General features: G+C 39.1%; 2 protein-coding genes across 10 annotated transcripts; one reads left to right on the plus strand and one right to left on the minus strand.

Moving 5' to 3' along the window:
• Window positions 1-12,355: 12,355 nt before the first annotated feature.
• LOC138868848 (uncharacterized) lies at window positions 12,356-13,599 on the minus strand. Its single transcript, XM_070146421.1, has 2 exons — window positions 13,466-13,599; window positions 12,356-13,070 (listed from the first exon to the last, which is right to left on the minus strand). Exons 1-2 carry the CDS (start codon window positions 13,597-13,599, stop codon window positions 12,356-12,358), a joined length of 849 nt encoding a protein of 282 aa, XP_070002522.1.
• A 1,242-nt stretch (window positions 13,600-14,841) lies between these two features.
• Window positions 14,842-25,231, plus strand: LOC104248041 (uncharacterized). 9 transcript variants are annotated; one of them, XM_009804227.2, is made up of 6 exons: window positions 14,843-15,012; window positions 15,114-15,237; window positions 15,853-16,138; window positions 16,303-16,399; window positions 18,839-18,947; window positions 23,270-25,231. In XM_009804227.2, the coding sequence occupies exons 3-6, from the start codon at window positions 15,869-15,871 to the stop codon at window positions 23,343-23,345; spliced, it is 552 nt and encodes a 183-aa protein (XP_009802529.1). In that variant the 5' UTR covers window positions 14,843-15,012; window positions 15,114-15,237; window positions 15,853-15,868; the 3' UTR covers window positions 23,346-25,231. The 9 variants fall into 9 exon arrangements, with proteins under 9 accessions (XP_009802530.1, XP_009802529.1, XP_009802531.1 ...); XM_070174475.1 differs by having other exon boundaries at window positions 14,864-15,012; XM_070174476.1 differs by having other exon boundaries at window positions 14,864-15,012; window positions 16,059-16,138.
• The last annotated feature ends 440 nt before the right edge of the window (window positions 25,232-25,671 follow it).

Here is a 25,671-nt window from a genome sequence, read left to right on the forward strand (position 1 = left end):
TAACTGATAAAGAGATAAAGGGGGAGAAACATGGGACTACGGACGCCAAGCAGCTACCTCGTGGACTCCGAAGTCTGCCGGGAGCTCTCAACTCGCGCTAGCAGGATCCACAACGCCTGAATCTGCACATGGGGTGCAGGGAGTAAAGTGAGTACTCTAACTCACTAAGTAACAATCATAAATAAACGACTGAGAGATATGAAAACACGTAAGGCACATTACAGGCTATAATGAAGCAGTAAAAGAGGTAAAAACAGTGATTTAGTAAAGATATGTAAAATCATATAAGTTTAGTTTAACTTCATGAAATGCCTATTCAACAATTAAACAGGTAAACGATAGATAAATAAGAAAGATAAACACATAAAGGTTCACCCCTCGGGCAATATCACAGAACAATACCAGCCCCTCGGGCTATATCTCACATCACAATGGGTACCCGCGCTCACTGGGGGTGTGCAGACTCCTGGAGGGGCTCCTTACGGCCCAAGTGAAATATCAAGTCATCTCGTGGCATTATCACTAGGCTCTCAGCCTTATATTAACAAACCACCTCGTGGCGTACAAATCTCAGGCCCTCGGCCTCATAATCATAATCAGTGTTTCCTCATAACATAGGCCCTCAGCCTTACTCAGTCAGAATCTCACAAGCCACTCATGCAACAGTAAAACATAATGCTCAGCCCAGAATATTATTTAAAACATCATTTAAGTGTTAAAACAGAGGAAACATGACTGAGTTATGAAAACAGTAGAATATAGCATGACTGAGTTCAAGTATAAAGTCAAACAGTGAGGAAATATCAATAAAAATCCCCTAAGGGTTCAAATAGTTGGCACGAAGCCCAAATATGACATTCAACCCAAAACATGATGATAGCAAATAGATTTCAGTCAAATACGCGGTAAAACAGTCATTTGGGATGGACTAAGTCACAATCCCCAATAGTGCACGACCCCACGCTCGTCATCTAGCGTGTGCGTCACCTCAATATAGTACAACGATGTGCAATCCGGGGTTTCATATCCTCAGGATATCATTTACAATCATTACTCACCTCAATCCGGTCCAAATCTAGCCCGCAACGCCTTTGCCCTTCGAATCGGCCTCCACTCACGTTGAATCTATCCAAAATCAGAATCACAACGTCTAAATATGCTAAGGGAACGAAGCCCAAGCAAAAATAATCAATTTACAACATTAATTCCGAAATTACCAAAACCCGACCCTCGGGCCACGTCTCAGAATTCGATAAAATTCGCATCAATAGATTCTTCATCTCCCCACGAGTTCGTACATATCAAAAGTACCAAAATCCGACCACAAATGGTCACTCAAATCCTCAAGTCTAGGTCTCCAATATGAAGCCCTAGTTTCCCCAATTTTTAACTCTTAAATTCCATTAATTATAGCTCTAATCCATGAAATAATACCCTAGGAACGGGTTTTTGGTCCAAAATCCTTACCTCAATGAAGTTCCCTTGAAATCCTTCTTCAAAATCGTCCAAAAAGCTCCAAAGCCGACTTAAAAATGGTGGAATAACTCAAAAATCGTGAAGGAAACAATTTATACTTTCTGGCCCAGGGATTTCGCATCTGCGGCCATATTCCCGCTTCTGCGGTACCGTATTTGCGGTCAACGAACCGCTTCTGCGGTTTCCACATAAACTGCCCAACTGCGCATCTGGAATGCAATATCCGCACCTGCGCCATCGTAGGTGCGGCTCCTTGACCGCTTCTGCAGTTTCTGCTCTCCTAGCCCTTTTTCACTTTTGCGACCAGTCGTCCGCAAATGCGGCATCGCACCTGCTGTCCCCAATCTACAGGTGTGGAAACAACAAAAGCAGCAAAATCTGCAGCTTAACTAAACTCCCAAACTCTCTGTCAACCATCCGAAATCACCCCGAGGCCCCCGGGACCTCAACCAAAAGCATAAACATACCCCATAACCTTATTCAAACTTGTACCAATCTTCACAACACCTCAAACAACATCGAATCAACCACAACACACCAGATTCAAGCCTAAGTTTTCCAAAATCTTCCGAATTACGCTTTTGATCAAAAGCCCAACCAAACCACATCCGAATGACCCGAAAGTTTGCACACACATCCTAAATGACACAACGAAACTACTGCAACTCTCGGAATTCCATTCCGACCCCTATATCAAAATCTTACCTATCAACCGGAAAATGCCAAAAATCCATTTTCGCCAATTCAAGCCTAAATCTACTCCAGACCTCCAAAACTGATTCCGATCACGCTCCTAAGTCCCAAATCACCTCCCGAATTTATCTGAACCCTCGGAACTCACATCCGAGCCCTCTAACACATAAGTCAACATCCGGTTATTTTTTTTCCAATTTAAGCTTCCTCAAAAGAGACTAAGTGTCTCAAACCTTACCAAATCCTTTTCGAACCCGAGCCAACCAACCCGATCACATCTAGAACCAATAGACAAAGCAATAAGAAGCAGAAATGGGGAAAATGGAGCGGTAACTCATGAGACGACTGGTCGGGTCATCACAGTAACAATAGATGACTTCGGTTCCTGTCCCCCAACCGGAGCTACTAGTGACTCCTCAGCTGCTACTCTGCCAGGTGCTCTAGATATGGCACGTGCTCCTCCTCTGCCTCTACCTTGGCATCGACCTCTCGCATCTCTAGCAGGGGGTGCGAGTGTCCGCTCGGCTGATCTGGTAGAGCGTGTCTTCACCATCTGTGAGAGAATATAGATACAAAGGCTTAAATTTTGAAATCAACTAATCTGTACAACAGGAATGAAAGAAGTGGAATTTTCCTAATAGTTTCGTAGCCTCTCGAAGACAAGTACATACGTCTCTGTACCGATCCGTAATACTCTACTAAAATTGCTCGTAACTCACAGAACCTATGAACCTAGAGCTCTAATACAAACTTATCATGACCCAAAATCTTGCCTTAGGCGTCGTGACGACACCTAGTTTCTAAAACTAGGTAAACCGTTTATTTACAACAATTAGGCCAGTTTAACAATGATATTTTAAAATAGAGTTTAATATAAAAACCAAAATATAGGTGAAACAAGCCTATGCGGCGATAATCACAACAACCTTCCAAGACTAGGCAATACAGATTCACGAACTCTAGTTTGATCTGCACAAAAATGTATAAAAGTGTAGTATGAGTACACCACGGTCGGTACCCAAAAATTATTATGGCTAACCTTGGTGGAATAGTGACGAGGTACAAGCCAAGACACATACTAGTCAAATAACGTGTGTAGTATAGAAGTATAAAGCTAATAATGAAAGCAAGAATCAGTAATTGGCAACAAGAATCAATATGTTATAAAAACAGAAAAGTAATAAGAGCATCGTTAAAGTACAAGTGAAACCAAATAAGGAAAAGAAATAACAATCAATTAATCAAGTCGTTCTAACACAAGCTTCACAACGAAATTACTCCGAGATACCTCATCTCATAATCACAAGTCACGAGTCCCAAATCACGAATCTTACGCTCACGACACCTCGTACCTATATTATCAATCACCACCATGCGAACAACTCACGTGCTAATATCTCAATCCGCCCGACGTGGTCACAGAATTGATATCATAATCTGCCCGACATGGACACAGGCTCACTAACACAATCTGCGCAACATTGTCACAGGTTCAATATCACAATGGAAGCAGATAATACAAGAATACATGAGCATGATCAATGAATTTCAAGTTTCATACCCCTGAACTGGTATAAGTGGCATGCTATTGTGTATGCTTGTGCAAGTGTACTATCACCGTCCAAATCAACAAGTAATTTTAATGACATCGAGTAGATCACTGAAAGCAGCACAACAAGTCATATAATGTGCAAGACCTACACAAGGAAAGTCGCACCATTACACGAATATCATAAACATAATGCCCCTAGGACATCACATATCATTCCTGACATAGATACCATTATCTCTACATGTTGTTAACATTATAGTAGCCACCATTATCACTCCACCCAGAAATTTAACATAATAACCACCTCTATCACTCCGATAGACACCAGTATCACTCCGATAGCCACCTGTATCACTTTGCCCTGACAATATCATCAGCCACCCGTATCATTCCACATAATCACCAACAGTGAGATGCCACCTTTATGCCCCGTACAATGACAACAATGAAATGTCACCCTTATGCTCCGCATAACAACAATCAATCCACACAAGAAATTCACATATGCTAATATTACAACAACACAATATATCAACTCGTACCACAAGTGCCCATAGACCACAACCTTTTAACAACAACAATACTAGTATCACTACAACACAGAGCCCACGGCTCAAACACGATGTGTAGAAAATCTCAATAATGTTGATATGAATGGGGAAAGTAACTCAACAATGGACAACACCCCATTAAACAACAACTCCAACTAAAATAGATTACATACTTTCAGTAACTTCAACTTCAACTAATTGCTCAGCAATAAACTCAATAATGAAGGTATTTTCATGAATTGGAAAACATCAGATTCTAGTGTATGAAATAAGCTAACAATGAAAGAGATGGCATGAACTAGCAACTACATCTGAATGCGTGAGAATAACCCGACAACAAAAGGATATCATGTAATAACAATTTCAATTAAGAATAACTCAAAAATGAAGGAAGTCACATAATGATAAGAGAGGCGACAACTTCAAATGAAGCATATAAGAGTAAAATTGACAAGTAAAATATATAACATGTACTAACAACTTCATATAAATGCATGAAAGAAGCCTAAGAGTCTAAACCGGTGAATATCCACATATAAGTCCGAGTTCGCACTCGTCACCTTGCATACACGTCTTTCACATAATTCAAATAATACAATAAATCCCAAATCCTAAGGGGTAGTTTCCCCACACAAAGTTAGGCAAGATGCTTACTTCAAAGATGCTAAATCAATACTAAAATTACCTTCTCGCGTGAAACAACCTCCGGACGGATCGAATCTATCCAAAATAACTTAATATCATAAATAAAAGCCATAGGAAATAGTCCCAAATAATGAAGCTTCAATCTTTAATGAAACCCAACCGTACCAACAAAATCAAAAGAATCCGAACACCCATTACGATACGAGTCCAACCGTACCAAAAATTTTCAATTCCAACATGAAATTGACCTTCGAATCATCATTTTATATTTTTGAAAGTTTTTTCAAAAATTCCCAGTTTTCTCAAATTTAATTCACTAATTAAATGATAAAAACAAGGATGAAATCATGAAATATAACAAAATCCGAGTCATGATCACTTACCCCAATCCAAAGCGTGAAAATCCCCTCCTAAATCACCCAAAACCAAGCTCTACAACTTAAGATATGATAAAAATGGGCAAAGCCTCGAAATAGAGTACTTTTATATTCTGCCCCAATATTCCTCTTAAGCAATCGCGAAGCACAAATCAAAAGCTTCCAAAACACTCTTCGCGAACTCGTAATATACGTGACTCATGATATCTAGCAACCTTAGTAAACGCGTTATCTACCACGCGAACGCGGAGAGTAAACCCCTGATGAACCTTCCAAATTCCCTTATACGCGATTGTGTAAGCAAAGGTGCGAACATGGAGAGCATTAATTCATACCTTCGTGAATGCATATCCGCTATTGCGTTCGCGATGACCGAAAATACTCAGCTCCTATAATCATTATATGATCACGGCCATATCTTCGTGATTGCGAAGAACACTGAAAAATCAGAAAAACTAGCAACTCCAAAACATGAAGAAATGGCCCGTCGCCTATCCGAAACACATCCGAGGCTCCCGAGACCCCGTCCAATAATACCAACCAATCTCATAACACAATACAAACTCGCTCGAAGCCTCAAATCACACACAACCAACACCACAACCAGGAACTAATGAACTTTCAACTTCTACAACTCACGCCTGATCATATCAAACCAACTCGGAATGAACTCAAATTTTGCATGAAAGTCCCAAATGACACAACGAAGATATACCAACTCTCGAAATTGAAATCCGGATCCGGTATCAATAAATTCAACTCCCATTCAAAACTCTCAACCTTCTAAACCTTCAACTTTCCAACTTTCACAAAAATGCATCAAATCAACCTACGCACCTCCAAAACCAAACCCGGATATATGCATAAGTCCAAAATCACCATATGAAGCTATTAGAATAATCAAAACATCATTTCGGAGTCATCTACATAAAAGTCAAACTCTGGTCAACTCTTCCCACTTAAGCTTCTAACACAAGAACCATTATTCTAAATCAATCCCGAAACACCCCAAAACTGAATCCGACAGCACACGCAATTCATAATACACAATACGAAGTTACTCAAGACTTTAAGCCATCGAACGGGATGCTAATTTTGGAAACCATCGATCGGGTCATTACATTCTCCCACTTTTAAACAAACGTTCGTTCTCGAACGTGCCAAGAACCGTTCCGAAACCCCGAAATCACTAAATGAACTCACACATATACTTGTGGGTGATCCTACATCACCCCAATCCATATAAGCCCGACAACACCATCTCAATTGAAGATTATTCCTTCCACCCACAGTGATAAGCCTTAGAACCAAAACATTTTCACCATCCGATCATTTCCCAAAGACCTGATTCCCATATAAACACAACGTATCATTCTCAAACAGCTGCCACAGCTTATGCATACACCAACCATGTATGACCATTCGACGTAATACATCGCCCATATTCCCATAATAACATCTCTGACCACAATAGCTGCCCACAATCAAATCGAGCACAAATAAATAACCTCATATCAGTTAAAACCTTCACAACACTACCAACGATGCAAGAAATATGAATATATCATAAGCACTCACCCGAATTAACAAGCCACATCCAACGCCACTTGGGCACATACCTTGCAAGCTAAACCCAATAAGCACAATGCGAATATATTGAATATGGAAAGAGAAACACATGGGAGAACTATCAAACAAGTCCGACAGGAAAAACTTCCTATTAGTACCATACTATGAATCCATTCCACAAGGGAGAATCAAAGCATATGAACTAATCACAAGGATCTCATCCTAATATAACTTGCGAAACAAAATCACAAAATGCAATGGACTTCCCATACCAATAGAGCACCTAAATTACAAATCATAACCAAACCTTCTAGAAATCACATCAAAACCTACCGTAATGAGTAACAGAAAGTTCATTCTAGTCCCATAGCTCTCAATAGGGAACAAAACCGAATAATAAACGCGAGCTACTACTCTAGAGTCTCTTAACAGAAGTAAAGCAGTAAGTTGAGTACGAGAATCACGAAACTCACCCATATATGAGGCAGATAGGAGGACTCACTCTGATAAACAAGATCGAATCAAAATAAGACTGATGCTCCTCTATGACAAATCAGAACCATACCTATAACGACACCATCTGGTGAAACAGCCTCACCCATACCATGGAAAGCATATCAATGGGTCATGCCTCTTCCTCTAGGGCGCACTCTACCCCTAGTTGGTTGTGCAGGTGGAGTAGCAACTGGAATGAGTCCATAGCCTGAGTGCTCTGATGAAATCTACCTTTCTCGAGTCTGGGACAATCTCTTATAATGTTCCTAGTATCTCCACACTGATAACAACCCCTCTGTGGGCGTGGCTGCTGGTACTGAGTCTGTGCGGGGTAACTGGAATAACCACCGTAGGAACCTCGTATAGGCAGTACACTAAAAGATGATTGCCCCATATGAGTACACTAAGGTCCCTGACTAACCGGATCACCGCGAGTAGTTTGAAGTGCGCACTGGACTGGCCAACTGCCTGAGCCTCCGCCATGATAGGTCATAGCTGAAGAGTAGAATCCACTGAATCCTATAGAACCTCGAGACCTCTCAGCCTCCTTATCCTCCCTCTCCTCACCCCGAATACACTCTAACCTTCTGGAAATCTCCATAACCTGCTGAAATGGAGTATCAAGTCTCCAACTTTCGAGCCATGCTTAATCTAAGACCATTACTGAGCCCCTCGATAAATTTGCGGATTCGCTACCAAAGTATGTGCATGACGGGATAACTCACAGAACTTGATGGCATATTCCAACAACATCATGGTTCCCTTACACAACTACTCGAGCTCTGTATCTCACGCATTCGGAGGGTTTGGGGAACAAACTCCGTCAAAAACATCTCAAAAAATAGAGTCCAAGTGAGTGGTGCTGCATTAGCTGGCCTACCCTCCTCATAGGCCTTTCACTACTAATACGTTGCTCCCGGCAGTTGAAATGTAGTAAAAGCAACTCCGCTCACTGCTATAGTACCTATGGTGTGGATAATGCAGTGACACTTCTCTAGAAAACCATGTGCATCCTCGGTAGTTGCGCTAGTGAAGGTAGGTGGACCATACTTCTTAAACCTCTCAAGCCTCTTCTCCTCCTCCTATGATGCCCCTGGCCTAACTTTAGGATGAACCGGAATAACATGTTTTATCGGCACTACACTCGGAGTAAGACCAATATAAGCCTGTTGCTCTAAAGTACGGGCGTTTAGTGTCTAAGCTCCTCCCCGATTTTGTGAAATAGTTGGTGCAACGGAGATCAATCTTGCCTTATCCAATTTACCAAACATGCTCAGGAACTACGGTAAAGTCTCCTGAAGTCTGGGGGAAACAACAGGCGTCTCCGGCGCTTGTCCCTTAACCGGAGCTACTAGTAGCTCCTCAACTGCTGCTCTAGCTGTGGCACGTGCCCCTCTTCTGCCTCTACCTCGGCCGCGACCTCTCGCGGCTCTAGTAGGGGGTGCGAGTGTCTGCGCGACTAATCCGGTAAAGCGTGTCCTCACCATCTGTGAAAGAATAGAGATATAAAGGCTCAAAATTTGAAATCAGCAAATCTGCCCGACAGGAATGAAAAAGTGGAATTTTCCTAATAGTTCTGTAGCCTCTCGAAGATAAGTACGGATGTCTCCATACCAACCCGCAAGAATCTACTAAACTTACTCGTGACTCGTAGAACCTATGAACCTAGAGATCCGACCAACTTGTCATGACCCAAAATCCTGTCTTATGCATCGTGATGGCACCTAGTCCCTAAGACTAGGTAAACCATTTACTTAAAAAATTAACCTAGTTTAATAATGATATTCTAAAACCGAGTTTAATATTAAAACCGAAATATAGGTGAAACGAGGCTATGTGGCGATAATCACAACCACCTCCCAAGATTAGGTAATACAGAGTCACGAACTCTAGCTAAATACATAGAAAGATCTCAAAAACTGAAATACAATACTGTTTGGATAACAAACTGACAGTACAACAAAAAGGGAAAGGACTTCAAGGGACTGCGATGACCAAGCAGCTCTACCTTGAATCCTCGCGATCAAGAAGCTAACTCTGCCTGAGTCTGATATCTCCAATACCTGGATCTGCACAAAAATGTATAGAAGTATAATATGAGTACACCACGGTCGGTACCTGGTAAATATTAAAACTAACCTCGGTGGGATAGTGATGAGGTACAAGTCAAAACACCTACTAGTCAAATAACCTATGCAGTATAGAAGTATAAAGCTAATAATGAAAGAAGGAATAGGTAAATGGCAACAAGAATCAACAGTGATAAAACTAGAAAAGTAATAAGAGCACCGTCAAAGTACAAGTGAAACAAACTAAGGAAAAGAAATAACAACCAATTAATCAAGTCATTCTAACATAAGACTTGCAACGAAACTATTCCGAGATACCTCATCTCATAAACACTAGTCACGAGTCCCAAATCACGAATCATACGCTTATAACACCTCATGCCCATATTTCAGTTAAGAATAACTCAAAAATAAGGAAGTCACATAATGATAAGTGAGGTAACAACTTCAAATAAAGTATATAAGAGTAAACATGACAAGTAAAAGATATAACATGTTCTAACAACTTCAAATAAATACATGAAGGGAGATTAAGAGGCTAAACCGCTCAATATCCACATATAAATCCAAGTACGCACTCATCAGCTTGCATACACATCTTTCACATAATTCAAATAATACAATAAATCCCAAATCCTAAGGGGTTGTTTAAATCCTTATAATCTACGCACATTCTAAGTTTGTTTCCCTTTTTAGGAACTACAACTACATTGGCTGACCATTCAGGGTATTTTACCTCCTGAATAGACCCTATTTTGAGAAGTTTGGTTACGTCATCCTTTATGGATGTATGCTTCACCTCAGACTAGGGCTTCCTTTTTTTCTTTATCGGTTTGAACCTAGGGTCGAGGCTTAGCCTGTGTATTATTATTTTCGATGGGATCCCTGTCATGTCTAAATGGGACCAAGCAAAACAATCCATATTATCAATAAGGAATTGAATAAGTTTTTTCCTGAGTTCGGGGGTTAACCCCATACCCAGGTATACCTTTCTCTCAGGCATGTATTCGATCAGTCTGACCTATTCCAGTTCCTCGACCATGGACTTGGTTGCATCGGACTCTTCGGGAACAATGAAAGTTCGAGGAGTAAGGAGATCATCTTCTTCTTCTTCTTTGGTTACATGCTACTCCAACTCGGTCGAGGCTAGGGGAGTTGATTGCTATTTCGTCGTCTGCTTATCTTTGGTGCTTGACTTTTCTGAGGTCGAAGGCGCTAGTATCAGTATCACCTCCTCGACTGCAAACATTTCCTTTGCAGCATGCTATTCTCCATAGATCGTTTCACACCATCCACTATTGGGAATTTCATCATCTGATGAAGGGTTGAAGGTACTGCCCTCATGTTGTGGATCCATGGCCTCCTCAGAAACGCATTATATCTCATGTCACCTTCGATGATATGGAATATTGTATCTTGGATGGTCCCGACCACGTTTACTGGTAGGATTATCTCCCCCTTCATTGTTCACTCGCCATGTTGAAGCCGTTCAGGAGTCGAGATGCAGGTACAATTTGGTCCTGTAGGGCGAGCTGCTCTATAACCCTCGATCTGATTATATTTGTTGAGCTACCTGGATCCACTAGAACACGTTTAACTTGAATTTTATTTAACAAGATAGAAATTACCAGGGCGTCATTGTGCGGCCGAGATATGCCTTCTACTTCCTCGTTATTGAATGATAGGAAGCCCTCAGGCGCGTAGTTCCGAGTCAGTTTTTCTCTAGTGATCGATGCCTTGGTGCGTTTGAATATAGGCCCTTGTGGAACATCGACACCGCCAACGATCATATGAATTACATGTTGTGGTTCTTCCTGCTCATTTTTTCTGTTTTCATCTCTTTCCCTGAAGTGGTTCTTAGCTCGATCCCTGAGAAATTCTCGAAGATGACCCTCGTTGAACAACCGAGCTACCTCTTTCCTCAACTACCTACAGTCTTTGGTTCTATGGCCATGTGTGCTTGGCCTCAAACCACCAAACGACGCGCTAAAGCTCAAAACGACTGGTCGGGTCGTTACATGTGTGCCTGCACAAAAATGTGCAGCAAGTGAAGTATGAGTACGTAAATCAATGCGTACTCAATAAGTATCTAGTCAAACCTCGATAATGGCGAATGACAATTTTTTTTTCTTGAGGTGTATGTTAAATTGTTGTACTGAACTATTAATGCTAATTATCAATAAGACTTAACATCAATGGAAATATAATTTTATTTCATACATTCTGCAAGATGAACATGTACATACACTCATTACAACAAATTACTGGAAGAAAACACTACGGGTATCCTTGATAATTGGGTACATTGGATGAACTTCCACCGGGAGTTGAATTAACACCGCTACCTAGACCAGCTGAAGGATATTTATCACAGTTGTGTCCTGTTTGCGAGCATATGCCACATTTACGCGCATAAACGGTAGCACCAACATCCATTTGGTTCCGTATATGCATTTTTTTGCACTTGTCGCTGACACAAATAATCCTTGTTACACACTATTTCAAATGGTTCTGGCGGCCAATAATGCTCAGCACCCACTAGCTGCAACAGTCCACTATAGGTGTTTAAGTATGCATCAACACTGTATTCCTTATCAACATAGCCGATTGCCATGAAACCTGTATGTTGAAAGCACTTCATGGCATGAGAGCACAACATGTGGTAGATGGACCATTACCACAAGAGCATAACCTTTTGGCTTCATTTACGGTGTATGTATTATTCCCCCGATTTTGATCAATAGCGGTGCGAACTTCAAAAATATTTCGCTTGTTGCAATACTGTAAATATGAATGCTAATGTGCTCGCATCCTGTATTTCTCAAATATTTTCATTGATATTAGCATAAATTCAACACCCCTCTTCATAAATGATGATGCACATCTAGCCCTTTCAACAAACCTCTCCGTCATCTGCTTGAATGACATCTACACCATGGCAGTGACATGCAATCCATGTGCAGACTTCAATAACCCGTTGAAAGACTCTAACACATTTGTAGTCAGAATTCCCCATAGTCTACCACCATCCGCATGCAATGTCCACTTGTCAAGCTCATGTCGTATCAACCAACGATAGGCTCCTTCGTCTTCCTGCCTGATCGATTCCATGAGCCTCCTAAATTTACACTCTTGGTGATCTGTTGCAGCCATCCACATTAAATCATGCAAGTCCTTGTTGGGATATGCCTTCTGGAAATTGGCCTTCAGGTGCCTCATACAGAAACAGTGGTATGCATACGGTTCCTGCCATGCAGGAAAATGCTGTACAGAACTTAAAATACTGCCATGCCGATTAGATATTAGACAAATACCTGAACGATGTCTGACAACGTGCTCCTTCAAGTGGTTCAAAAATAGCGTCCACGTCTCTTGGATTTCATTGGCATAAATAGCAAAAGCTAGGGGAAATATACTTCCATTAGCATATACTGCAACGACGATCAACAACTTAATATCATACTTTCCATAAACATTAGTGTCGTCTATGGATATTACCAGCCGGCAATGCACAAAACCATCAATTGTTGGTTTAAATACCCATAACACATATCTGAATATATGTTTTGGTATTCCCGGACTCCGCTCAAGCTTCCATTCAACAACAATCCCGGGGTTAAAGTGTTGCAATAGGGCCATGTATCTGGAAGAGATGCAAAGGACTTATCCCAATTACCATAAATAATTTCAAAAGCGCGTTTGTGCCCGAGAAATGCCTTTCTTTTGCTAATGGTATACCCATATTCCTGGTGGACAGATGTTATACACTCTTTGACCTTGTACCTTATGGACGCTTCAATGTGTAGAATCAAGACAAGAGAAATCAAGTCAACATCCAAGTTAAAGTGATTCCCATTGAATGTGTCGATTTCACAATTGCGGGTGCCAATGTATTTACCCACAACCCACATATTTGTTTTCTTCTTCCTCGCACGCAACATCCAATTACAACCCGTAAACCATCTACGGCAAATAACTTTGTATACATCCGGAGATGACTCTCATACCATCATCTCACGACACTCTTTTACGCTGTACATTTTCACTGCCATGCTTAGGTGTGCTTTATCAGGAAAAAGCATGCCCTTTGACATCACCGTTCGTCTAGATTCATCCCATATTGCTGTCCGAATTTCGTTAATATCCCTTGTGAGAGCATCCGCATCCGACATACTTGGCAAATGATCAAAGTAGGGAATCTCCCTTGAATGAAACGACACGTGGGACTCTTGGTCTAACGGGAGGTGGAGTATGCTCCTCGTCAAATCAGGTTCAACATTATCTTCCTCTCATCATTACCCTCGTCAGGGAAGGGTGTGTCATCTCCAGACTCATTAACGTTGTTGTCATGGTCACTATTCTCTTCCTGACTCTGCGTATCTCCCATATCCCGATTAAATATGTCATATTCGGGCAATTGAGTAAGGACATGACTATCAAGTTGCTCGTTTTCACGACACAACCAACAAAATAATGAGTTACCCAAATTGGTCCAAACTTTACATTTAACTTTATATATTCACTTACAAATCATAATGTGTTATATCCCATGATGCACATTATCATGTTGATGATGACTCCCAAATGGACCATCATGATCCTCCAAATGGGCGTTGGTTCATAACTTGTAAAATTCATATCAGGTCGGTACCCCCTTGTGTAATATATGAATGTTAATACAAATTCAATACACAAAAATATACATCGTAATACTAAGGAAAATTGAAGTTTACCACTCGGCTTGTAGATTATGTAAACTAGGGGAGAAATTATTTTCTCGCTCCTCATTCGCCCATGGAGATAAGTTTAGATCAGTCCAAACTCTTTCAGCCGGAACCTGTTCGGCTAAAACTGCTCCAAGAAAACCATCCGATGATTGAGGAGCACAACCTCATTATTGCGAACGTCTTTAGCCTTGACGTACATTTCCAATAGTTTTATAACAATAAATTCCCCGTATTTATCCGGAGTCCTCAAAAAATCTCTCAGAGTTTCATCGTCTTCGATGTTAAACTCAACATAACAAGCAACCCTTTGTGGAGTCACATAATACGGATATCTTCCAGTTACTTTAATATTCACCGAACGTTTGTTCACACTCATTTTTTACATAACAACGATACCAATGTATCGTACTCCATTGTAAGTGGCAACTTAACATGACACTGTGGAGATAAACTATAGCTTACTAAGTTATTCGCCACCACAACTTCACCCCCCATATAATGAAACCCTTCGCTCTTCAGACATTATAACAAAATGCAAAATAACTACACGAAGAAATATTTCAGAAGACTTGAAAATGTTTATGAATGGATTTTTACAAAAATCCTTCGCCTCTTTAAATAAGGCAAAAACCAGTCCGGGGTTCAATTATTTGAGGTATAGCGCCGTAGCTCCAAGTGGGTAGGACCTAAAAAGCGAGACAACTGGCGAGTAAAATTTCCCCAGCTAAAAGAATCTTAAATTGAATGAACACACAATAAATGGAAGTCAGAAGGTTATTTTGGGCAACAATCACAGGGGATCAAAAGTTGCAGAGATGTTTGTCGTGATCATCAATGTCGCCATCAGGAGCTTTCCTGGTAAATTACCCTGCTCTTAGATATATCCCTTCTCCTATAAGATTCTACATCCACTCTCTTTCGTTTTCTCTTTTTCTGTACTTATACATACACACACACAGGGACGCACTTTTGTACCACCATATTATAGGTTCACGCATACAACACCTCATTGCAGATGAGAAAATAGACCTCTCGAAAATCTTTGAGATTTTCTCTACAATGGTGGTCAATTTTAGCCAAGAGGTGACGTTTCTCTAAATGACTGACACTTTCTTTTTGGGTTTAAATTAATCTGTTTTTCAAGTTTTTCTCCTCTAATTTTAGCTGCATTATGCTGAACTGTGATTATGGCATTATCTTGTTGCAATATTAACGTTTAGTTCAGTAGTAAATTATGTACTCCATGTTTGTGGATGTGTCTCTTTTTGTGTGTATTGATCAACTTATTTGCTACTATCGTTTGACTAGATACAAAATTTAAGAAAGAAAGAAAGACTTTTGAAACTTGTGGTCGAAACCATGCCTTAGACATAAGATATTTGTGTGATTATAGATCCTCTCTTTAAGTTAAAATGATAAATTTAATATTTCTAATACAAAAAATAGAAATGTGTCATTATTTTCGGCACAAACTAAAAAGGAACAAGTCTCACATAAATTGGGACAGAGGGAGTATTATTGTAAAGCTGGAATTTAATGAGTTCTTTTCGGCTTCAGCAGAAAATTTTCCCCATTTTGTTCCATAATACTGACTATTTAGGGCTCGCTTGTTAGATTCTAGCTTAATGTAGGTTTCTGTTTTATTCGAGTTCTTTGAATTATGTAGTAATGTCTTAGTTGTTCTTTCTATTTCGGCAGAGCCAAGATACAACGAATGCCTGCTGTATTACCTGATAAAGGAGTCATCAACGCACCCTGTGAATCATATATAAATTTGCCTAGTCTTTCAAGTCCAAGTTCTGTGAAAATTCCGATTTCTATGGATGCCCTATCAAGTTTCCAAAATAATGATAACCTAAAGAATGATAGCGCAAATGTTTATTCCACATATATTTTGAATATAGATATTGAGAAAGGAAAGCCCGAGGCTCTTCAATCCACTGAAGAAATGGGAGGAAATGTGATAACTGAGGATTCTTTAGCTGTAAGTTTGTAATTTACATTTTGGCATTACTGCAGGGGATGCTTTTTCTATGTTTACTCGGATATATTGCCAATTACAGTGCCTGATTTAAAACATGATCGTGTTATCTGATTTTGGATATTGACACTGTAATCTGAAACAATAACATATTGTTTGCTATTCAGATAATGTTGCAGAAAGAAATAGCATTGCAGATGGGAGGAAAGCTCATCCAGTTCCTAATGAATCACAACTTTGAGTTACCCAAGTTCACTATTAAAGGTAGATATCATTTTGCTCAACCAATTTGATGCCTGTTTTGCGAGGTTACTTTGACGTGCTCCATTGTCACTTTCCTCACTGCACATGTTTCAAATTCATTTTTTGCCAAATTAACTATATGAATGAATGCTTCTAATAAGCTTAATCTGCCAGCGAACCTCCCTACATCTTCCAATTCTTCCCTCCCTGCCTAACTAGATGATCTGCTAATGCTTCAGATAGATAAAAAGACTGTTCCTATTGGAAAGAAGAGCTATCTTAATTCATAACTAGAGCCGTAGTTATTCTAATGAATAGTATCAACATTGGACAGCATTAAAAATACCTCGTAAAACTGGTATTCATACCCTTTAAAGTCAAGAAAACTAATATAGCTATATCTTAAGTAATGTTTAGATTAATTTTATTAAGTCTAGGTTTCATAGTATATAATATTATGTATATTCTTAATAATTGTGTCATAATTAGAATCTTGGTAATTAGCAAACTTTTCTTATTTGATGTTGCTTGTGATTTTCTTATTTCATTTCGTGTAATCTAAACCCGTGTGTTAGAATCCCTCTACACGTTTTTTCTCACCAATTCAGTAAGAGTTTTCTCTCTTTTTTTCCTCTTTGCTTTACATGGTATTAGAATGAAATCTAAGTAGCTTCCATCCTAAGTTGCTCGTGGGTGCGGGTGTACTACACGGGTGCGGATCTACATGTTGGATCCTTCAAGATGTAAATTCTAAAATTTAGGGATACACATCCTAGTACGGATACGGATGCAGGGATCCGGCTAAAAGTAATTCAAAACAATAAAAATATGAAAATATATCTAAATTATGAGAAATTTTGTGGAATACTTACGTATAGCTTGTGAGTGTGGATTTCTTTTTTATTGTTGTAGCTAAGTAAATGATTGATTTCCTAGATAAGGTATGCTATTTTCTTCAAGTTTACCCTAGTTTTGATTCTGATTCGGGAATCAAATTATATCTCGTCTCGAATTTTTCCGTCCGTCGTGGTCAAAGTACCCAAAATTGTTTGACCAGATCCGGTACGGATCCTATACCCGCACTCGTACTAATGTCATGTCGACACGGGTGCGGCACCTAAACTGCCATGTCGGAGCAACTTAGCCGTCCACTGGAGGGTGGCCTTATGCTACTCGTCCTACTAAAGTTCTGTTGTGTAGTTTTACTAGTTTTTTCTTCTCCGATCACAGGTTCGCTGGCATTACATATCATCTGACCAATGTTCTTTGGGGTTCCATCTTGTTGAGGTGAACATATTTTTGAGGGTCTTTTTATGTCTTCGACAAGTCAGCAAGTCCAGTTTTCCCAGTCAGTGTCATATCATCGCAACCATGTCATTGCATAATCTAAACCCCTTTGTATATAAGTAGCCCTTTATATGTTGTTCAACACTAATTCAGTGAAAGTTTACTCTCTTCTTTCCTCATTTCACACATTGATCTGAAATATCTTAGCAGAAAGATCGTATATATTTTCTGAGAGATCTTAGCAGTAATATTATGTATTGCTGCTTTGTTTCCACCTGCCAAACCTCTGACGCTTATAAAAATAGCAGGTCTGATGAGAGGAAAGAGTACTCAATAAATGAAGTTGCTAGTTATATTACATAGGTTTGCCTTATGCTATAAAAGTTTAAGGATCTTTACCTTTACTTAATGGCACGAAAGCAAAGTTTAAAAAACTAATGTATTTACATTAGCATGAAGTTGTCCAATTGCGTCAATTTTTTTTCCCCTGTGACCACCAAATATTTTGTCCGTTGCTCGATTATCCAAAAGGGAGCTAAATTTGAACTTTAAAATCAATAGGCTAAACCATAAATCCCAGCTACCCCATTTGATGGAAAAGCCCTTACAGCATTATCGCTAATCAATTCCATTCTCATTTATCTGGGAGTACGGATTTAATCCTTTTTGCTTTTTCCTGAACACTCGCTTTAAAAATGTGCATGTTGGTATTGAAGATCGATACGGTACCGTCATTTTGTACTGCTAATCAAGTTCTCAAGCTTTTACCATCATCACTGGTTGAATTAACTTTGTAATCCGTTATCCTTGGATCAGTCAGTTCTAGTGTGACTTCTCATTGTGTCCCCCAACAAGGTTGACATGATGAGTAGTCTGATTACAAGGACAAGGCTCCAACAGACTTCCTGCTTAAGGGGAAAAAGACTAGGTCTTTCACTTCATATCAAGACCTGAACGATACCCTTTACAGATTCGGTCAAGAGGAAGAAACTTGTAACATCGTAACCGCTCAAATTTTTAAATTGATTCAATTATGAAATAACATGACATGTGATCTTGGGAATTTCCTGTGACTTCAATCCTAAATCTGTCAGAAACCTAGGACATTCATTTTGAGCATTATTTGTACGATGCGATAGGCGTTTTACAAATGTTTCTTGTTTTATGTAACAGATAAATGGGTGGCTGATAAAATCTTTGATACTTCTAGCAACAGAGTGAGAAAATACAAGCGCACTGCATCATTTAATTCAAGAAGAGTTGTTCTCCTCTTCTCTGTACTGTAAGCTTATTCCTGTTTTATTTATTTATTTTGTTTCTGTTCGGGCACTATAAACACCTGCATCTTTTGAAGTTAATCTTGATCTTCTGCAATCTATTTGTTGATGCAGTAATCAATATTGAATTATTTAGACTTTTGAGTTGGACTACCAAAAACTGTGACAATTAGTTGCCGGGTGCAGTTGCACCTATAAGTAAATAACTCTATATTTGCGTGCATGAACGAATCAACAAGGCCATGTGCCTAACCAACTTAAACTTTCAAGGAAAGATGAGTGTATCAAAAACTAAGAATTAAAGCGTATAGGCTGCAGAATGAATTAAAGAAGCTATGTTTTATTAATGTGGAAGGATCTCTTTATATAGAGCAGAATTACAGCAGAATAGATATAGAAAGATATACATAAAGATACAGAAAGTTCAGATACAATTATTAACCTAACAAACTCCTAAAGTAACGGCTAACAAAAGGAAACAAAAAGATACAGAAGATAATCAAAAGCTCCTATGTTAAAGGAAACAGTTGAACCAAAGTCAGGAGGCCTTTATACGCCCCCGCAAGGTGGGACCGATGTCAACAAGACCCAACTTGGGATAAATACGCATAAATTGCAGAAAAGGACAGTGGCTTTGTAAGAATATCTTCAATTTGATCTGCAGAATTAAGATGATGGACCTCAAGAACCTTAGACTGCACAAGCTGACGAACAAAGTGAAAATCGATCGCAATATGTTTCATACGGCTGTGAAAAACCGGATTGGCACAGATCTAAGTAGTGCTCATGTTGTCACAGAGAACCCCAGGAGGACCTGACAGCGTAAAGTAAAGCTCATGAAGCAAGTTGGTGAGCCAGACAACTTCAGAAGTTGTAGCAGCAACAGCTCTGTATTCGGCCTCAGTAGACAACCTAGAAACAGGACGTTGCTTCTTAGAAGACCATGAGATGGGAGAATCACCAAGATAAACAACATACCCCGTGATAGAGGTTCGATCAAGTGGGTCACCAGCCCAGTCTGGATCTGAATAAGCAACCAATTGAGCAGTAGATTTTAGCAAGCTTAATACCAATATGAGCAGTGTGATAAAGATATCTCATACTCAAAAGACACTTGATAGCTCTCTAATGAGAAACACCAGGTTGATGCATATTGAGATAATTTACCTACTGTAAAGGCAATGTCAGCCAAGTAAAGGATAGGTAATGAAGCTTTCCAATGACTCGACGATAAAGAGTGCCATCAACTTTGGAATTGTCAGGAGAAGTTTCAAAGGTACATGTCATAGGGGTGGGAACGCGTTTGCATTCAGCCATGTTAACATCTTGGAGGTCTTTGACATACTTATGCCGAGATAGGAGCAAACCATTTGTTGTGTGAGTAAGCTCAATGCCAAGAAAGTAATGAAGCAACCCTAGATCTTTAAGGGAGAACCGTAAAGACAAAGCATCAATAATGGACACCCTGTGGCTAGTTACCCGTCACAATGATATCATCCACATAAACAAGAATGTAAACAGTAAGTCCAAATAATTTGGAATAAAACCAAGGGTAACAAGATGATTTTCAGCTTAGTGTACCAAGCTCGTGGAGCTTGTTTCAGACTGTAGATTGCTTTATTAAGCTTACATACATGAGCATGATGCTGAGTTGATTCAAAACCTGTAGGCTGCTTCATGTAGACCTCGTCTTCAAGCTTTCCTTGTAAGAAGGCGTTATTAACATTCAACTGGTGAATGGGCCAGAATAGTTGATTGGCAATAGCAAGAGCTAAACGAACAGTTGTGGGTTTAGCCACCGGACTAAAGTGGAATGATAGTCTAAATCAGGTCATTGAGTGAACCTTTTCGCAACACGTCTTGCCTTGTACCTGTTAACTGTTAACTGATCCTAAACAACCATCTGCAATCAACCACATTCCATGAGAGATCACTAGGTACTAAATACCATGTCCTGTTTCTGACTAAAACATCAAATTCAGACTACGTAGCAGTTTGTAATGAGGGTAGGATTGGGCTTGTTTGAAGGTATTTGGTATAGGACTATAGGTTTAGATATGGGGGTGGATTGAATTGAGAGATGTAATTGCTTGGGTTCAGACTCTTAGTCTAAGACCGTGTGACCATTAGGTGACGAGGGGGAGGGTGATTAGAGTTGGTCGGGAGCGAGAGTTGGTCAGGGTTTGGTGCAGGTTGTTGAGGGAGGGTGCTTCGGCATTAGTAGGTTATGGTGATAGGTGGGTTGGATCTTGGAGGAGCCGTGGAGGTGGGTTGGTTTGGAATTAAGGATGGGTTTCGCTTATCTTGGCCAAAAGGGTTAGTTTTGGGTGGTGAAAATTGAGATGAAGTAGAGTGAGAAAACGAGGAGGAGAGATGATTACCTGAACGTGAAGATGAACGCATAGGGAAAGGAGGAGCATTCGATGACTGTTTATGCATGGAAATCGAAGATGGCAATTCAAAACTTGCACTTAAAGGAGATATATTAGTATATATTCCTTTTTAAAACTGATCTTTAACTAATATATCCCATGCTGGAAGTTTATTAGTATCCTTATACAGGGGCGGCTCAACAGTATTTGTGGCCTAAAGCCAAATATTGATTAGAGGCCTTAAGCATTATTTTTTTATTTAAAAACACCATATATATATATATATATATATATATATATATATATATATTACACACACACACACTTACTTGAAGATTATTTTTCTAATGTTTTGATGAAATAATTAATAACTCTTATAATTGGTTTCTCCTAATAATCCTTTTGGTGACTGTATTATAGTTTTAGTTTTTTTATTCTTTTTTGAGTTTTCGAATTACCATATTCATATTTTCTAATTGACATATTAAAATTCTAATAAAGAATTAAAAAAACAATATATAACTGTAAAGTAAATTTAACATAAACAAAAAATACGCTTGAAAGTTAGATAATGGAATCTCACTCAAAGAAAATTGATGACTTGATTTCAGAATATATTCTACCTGCTTCAGTAATTCAATAATATCAAAAGTGCACAATATATTCTATTAATAGTGCTCTTAAGCTATGATTTTCAGAGAATAATACTAAGTTACTAACTTATCAGACTTGAACTCGAAAAAAATAAACGGGAATATAGAAGTATATAAATGTTGTGTAAGAGATTGACTCTTCAACAAACCAAAAAAGAGTTAATAGTGTAAAATATACTACTTTACATGTTTTCTGATTGAAAAAAAGAAAAAGTGGAATATAATTATTTCACTTGATAGATCTTTTCACACATAAACGGCTTGGAAGAGTTTACTTAAAAGTATTGTAATTGTTTTTCCAAAAAAAAAAAAAGAAGAACAAATTAACCTATTAACGTATTATTGATTAAAAAAATAGGGCCTCCCAAATTTAGGGGCCTAAAGCACGTGCTTTAGGTGCTTCACTCTAAAGCCGGCAGTGCCTTATATTTTTGGAAAATATCTGCAAAGGGATAATTATTTTCAAGAAATACCACATCTCGGGAAAAATATATTTTAGAGGTGACGTGATCAAAACATTGACGAGAATATTTATTTGAAAAAACCTAAATAATAAAGGTTGTTGATTTTGGTAAATGGAACCACTGAACTATGTCTGATCAAACATATGTAAGTTTAAACTATCTATTCATTGAAAAAGAAGCACTTTAGAACAGTGATAGTCATTGCTGCTGGATGGAATAGGCAACTACATATTGTTCTTAAACGATCTTCTAGGAGAAATGTTGATGAAGATCTCATGTCAGATAACTGCAAACATTTGTTAGAAGAAAAATAGGAATTTTGCATTCATAATGTTGGCTGGGTTGAAGAATGAAGCAATCTAGAACTTGGCCAGTCACTATAAGAAACTACATACTATGTTTGAAGAATTCTTCAAAGAGAACTGTTGGCCACTTAGTCTAGAACTTGGCTAAAGAAGTAAGAAATGCTGATCTACATTGCTCTAAGAGTTGTCTGTTGTTATGTGTTCCTTCTTTTTTTTGGGTTTGTGTGTTGGTATACTACTTAATAGAACAAATATGCCTTTCTTTATTAAGACTTATGTCACCTAGGCAGGACTAAAAGGAGACTTTTCACAATATAAATTATCCCTTCTTGATATCTGCTTTGAAGTTTTGGTTTGTTTGCAGAAACATGCTCTCTGTGAGTTAATATGGGCTCTCCAAATCTGGAACTTATGCACATTAGTTGTCTCTGTGTGTGTGTTTGAATTGTGTGTATTTGGAATTTTGTGTGCTCCTATTCTTACTCGGACTTCATATATGTAACGTGTTTTGGTTCATTTCTCTTTTCTTGCAGCTCAAGCGTGGGAACGGTTATACTAATATTTCTGACTCTAAGAGTTAGAATGAATGTGAATGGCTCTGGTGTTTGATGGCGGCTTTTATCATCTTCCAGCCACCGTATTTGTAAAATAAATCTTTCCCGGAATTTTTGCTTTCTTTCTAAAGAATAAGATCGACGACGCCGAAATTTGGTCGATGACATGTCCAGTGTTGATAAATTAAAAGGAGATGCCAGGGACTTCCTTAATGCCAAAAGATCTGGCCAGTCGGTGGACGATGTTGCAAAAGAAGTTGGCAACTGTAATGTGACTGAAACAGCTAATGGAGAATTAAATAAGGCTAATGCTGGCCAACAGAAATCTGCTGAAGGAATTTCTGATGATAATCGAACAGGATCAAAGGTTGTTAATGGTCAAGCTAACGTAATGGAAACTGTGACAGGGGCATTGCAAGATGCTACTGATCATGAAAAGCAGACTGTCAATGTAGAGGCTAAATTTCCAAATGCTCAAGCTGAAAGGGAGTAGGGATTTGAGCAGGGGACTCTGGCTCAGGGAACTGCTGTTGCACCTGTTAAGCCAGTGGACAAAGCAGCAGTAGAATGTGCTGAAGGTGTTGGTCAATTCAGGACTGCTTCTAAGTCCCCTTCAGTTACTGGACAGGTTAATACACAGCAGAAACAGTCTAATGTTCTGCAAGTATCAGGCCCAAAGGATGTTGTTGATCGAGGTGAGGTATCTGCACAATTTGGCAAGGACAAGGTTGGTACTGGTGCTTTGCAAGCTGCAGCTAATGCTAAATGTCCTGATGCTCGAGCAACCAATGCCAAGAACCATGCAACTAATGGTGCTTTGGTCACATTAAATACCTCTGTTTTTGATGTTCCATCACAATCAGTTGAAACCTACAGCGACTTTGAAGGTGAAGCTGGGTAGATTTTTCTGTCAACTGGAAACAATGATGAATTTATCCAAGCAAAAGTGATCAAATCTAAATTTTGGTTACAACAACGTGAAGAGGATGACGAATACGAGGATTGGGGTGATGGTCAGGGTTTTCATCTGAAGAAGCTGATCAGGAGGTCGATCAAGAGAGTGCAGGTGAAGATCTTGACTGTCTAGCAATGGCAAAATATGATGAGGGACCAGTAGCAAGTCATAAGAGCAAATTGAATATCAACGCTCCAATATTTTTGCCCAGAAATTCTCCAAATGGAAGCTTGAAGCGAACTGCAACAACACATACAAAGCAGTTAGTCCTAGCTGAAACTGATCAAACAGCTGCTACAATAAAATCTGGGCAGCAACATATTGTAACAGATAATCCAATCTTCGATGCAATGGAGCAACAACTTAATCAAAATGATCCAGTTATTAAACCTACTGCTGATCGCACATCAACAGTAACAACAATTTCTGGGCAACAACAAATTGTGACAACCACTCCTACTATTACACCAGCGGAAAGAAAGCTATTGGATGCAATGGTAAGCTCAAAACCTGCTAGCTCATTAAATCTTACTGCTTTAAGCACTGGTCGAGTGAATTATAGCAGGAACAAAATGCAAAGCATATTACAACACAAAAACAAGGCAGCGTTGGTTAATAAACAGGATGGAAACAGTGTGGTAATTCAAGAACATGTTCAAGACTTGCAAAATCAGGTGTTTGTGGGCAGAGATACATATGAAGAAGGTGAAGAAGATGATATTCTAAATCAATGCAGGGCAGAGGCAACAAGAAAAGGTGATTTGTCACCTATGCATAACGGAAAAAATAGGAAATCTCATACAAGGAAAAATAGTTGGGACGACAAGGTTAGTGATTTTTTAAATGTTAGGCGACTCCCAATGAGAGTTGCCAAACAAAAGAAGGCCGCCCCAACTACATCTACAAAGTCCAATCGTTCAAAAAAGAAATCATGAATTTTGAATACATCTTGAAGAATTGGGATTGTGATGAAAAAGAGTTACAAATTGAAGAAATTACAAGTTCGGACAAGAAGGGACAACATTTTAATTCCTTCATCATTTTATTCTACCATTATATTAGTATTCTCATTTGTAATATCATCACAGAGTATGTTATAAACTCTGTGATGATCATTGAATATTTGGTAATTTCCAGCTCTTATTTTTTACATGCATGCTAGTAGGTGAGGCTACTTAAAGCCTCAATAGGAATAGTAAGGTAAGGTTTAGCCCGGTTAGTGTTGCCTTGGTCCTATGCCTTTGGAAAATATCCTCAAGGTTATGAGATTATATGCTCTCGTGAGACTTTGCCGGCAGCTACCCCATGAATCCTCGACATGAGGCTGCCATCATAAGGCAATGTGAGGCGCAGAGGAGTGATTATATAGCCAAGGCATATGGGTAACAATACCGGTGCTATTGTCCCCCTTATTTGTACTCTTCCT

This window comes from Nicotiana sylvestris, chromosome 5 (assembly GCF_000393655.2).
Source record: "Nicotiana sylvestris chromosome 5, ASM39365v2, whole genome shotgun sequence".
NCBI classification, from domain to species: Eukaryota; Viridiplantae; Streptophyta; class Magnoliopsida; order Solanales; family Solanaceae; genus Nicotiana; species Nicotiana sylvestris.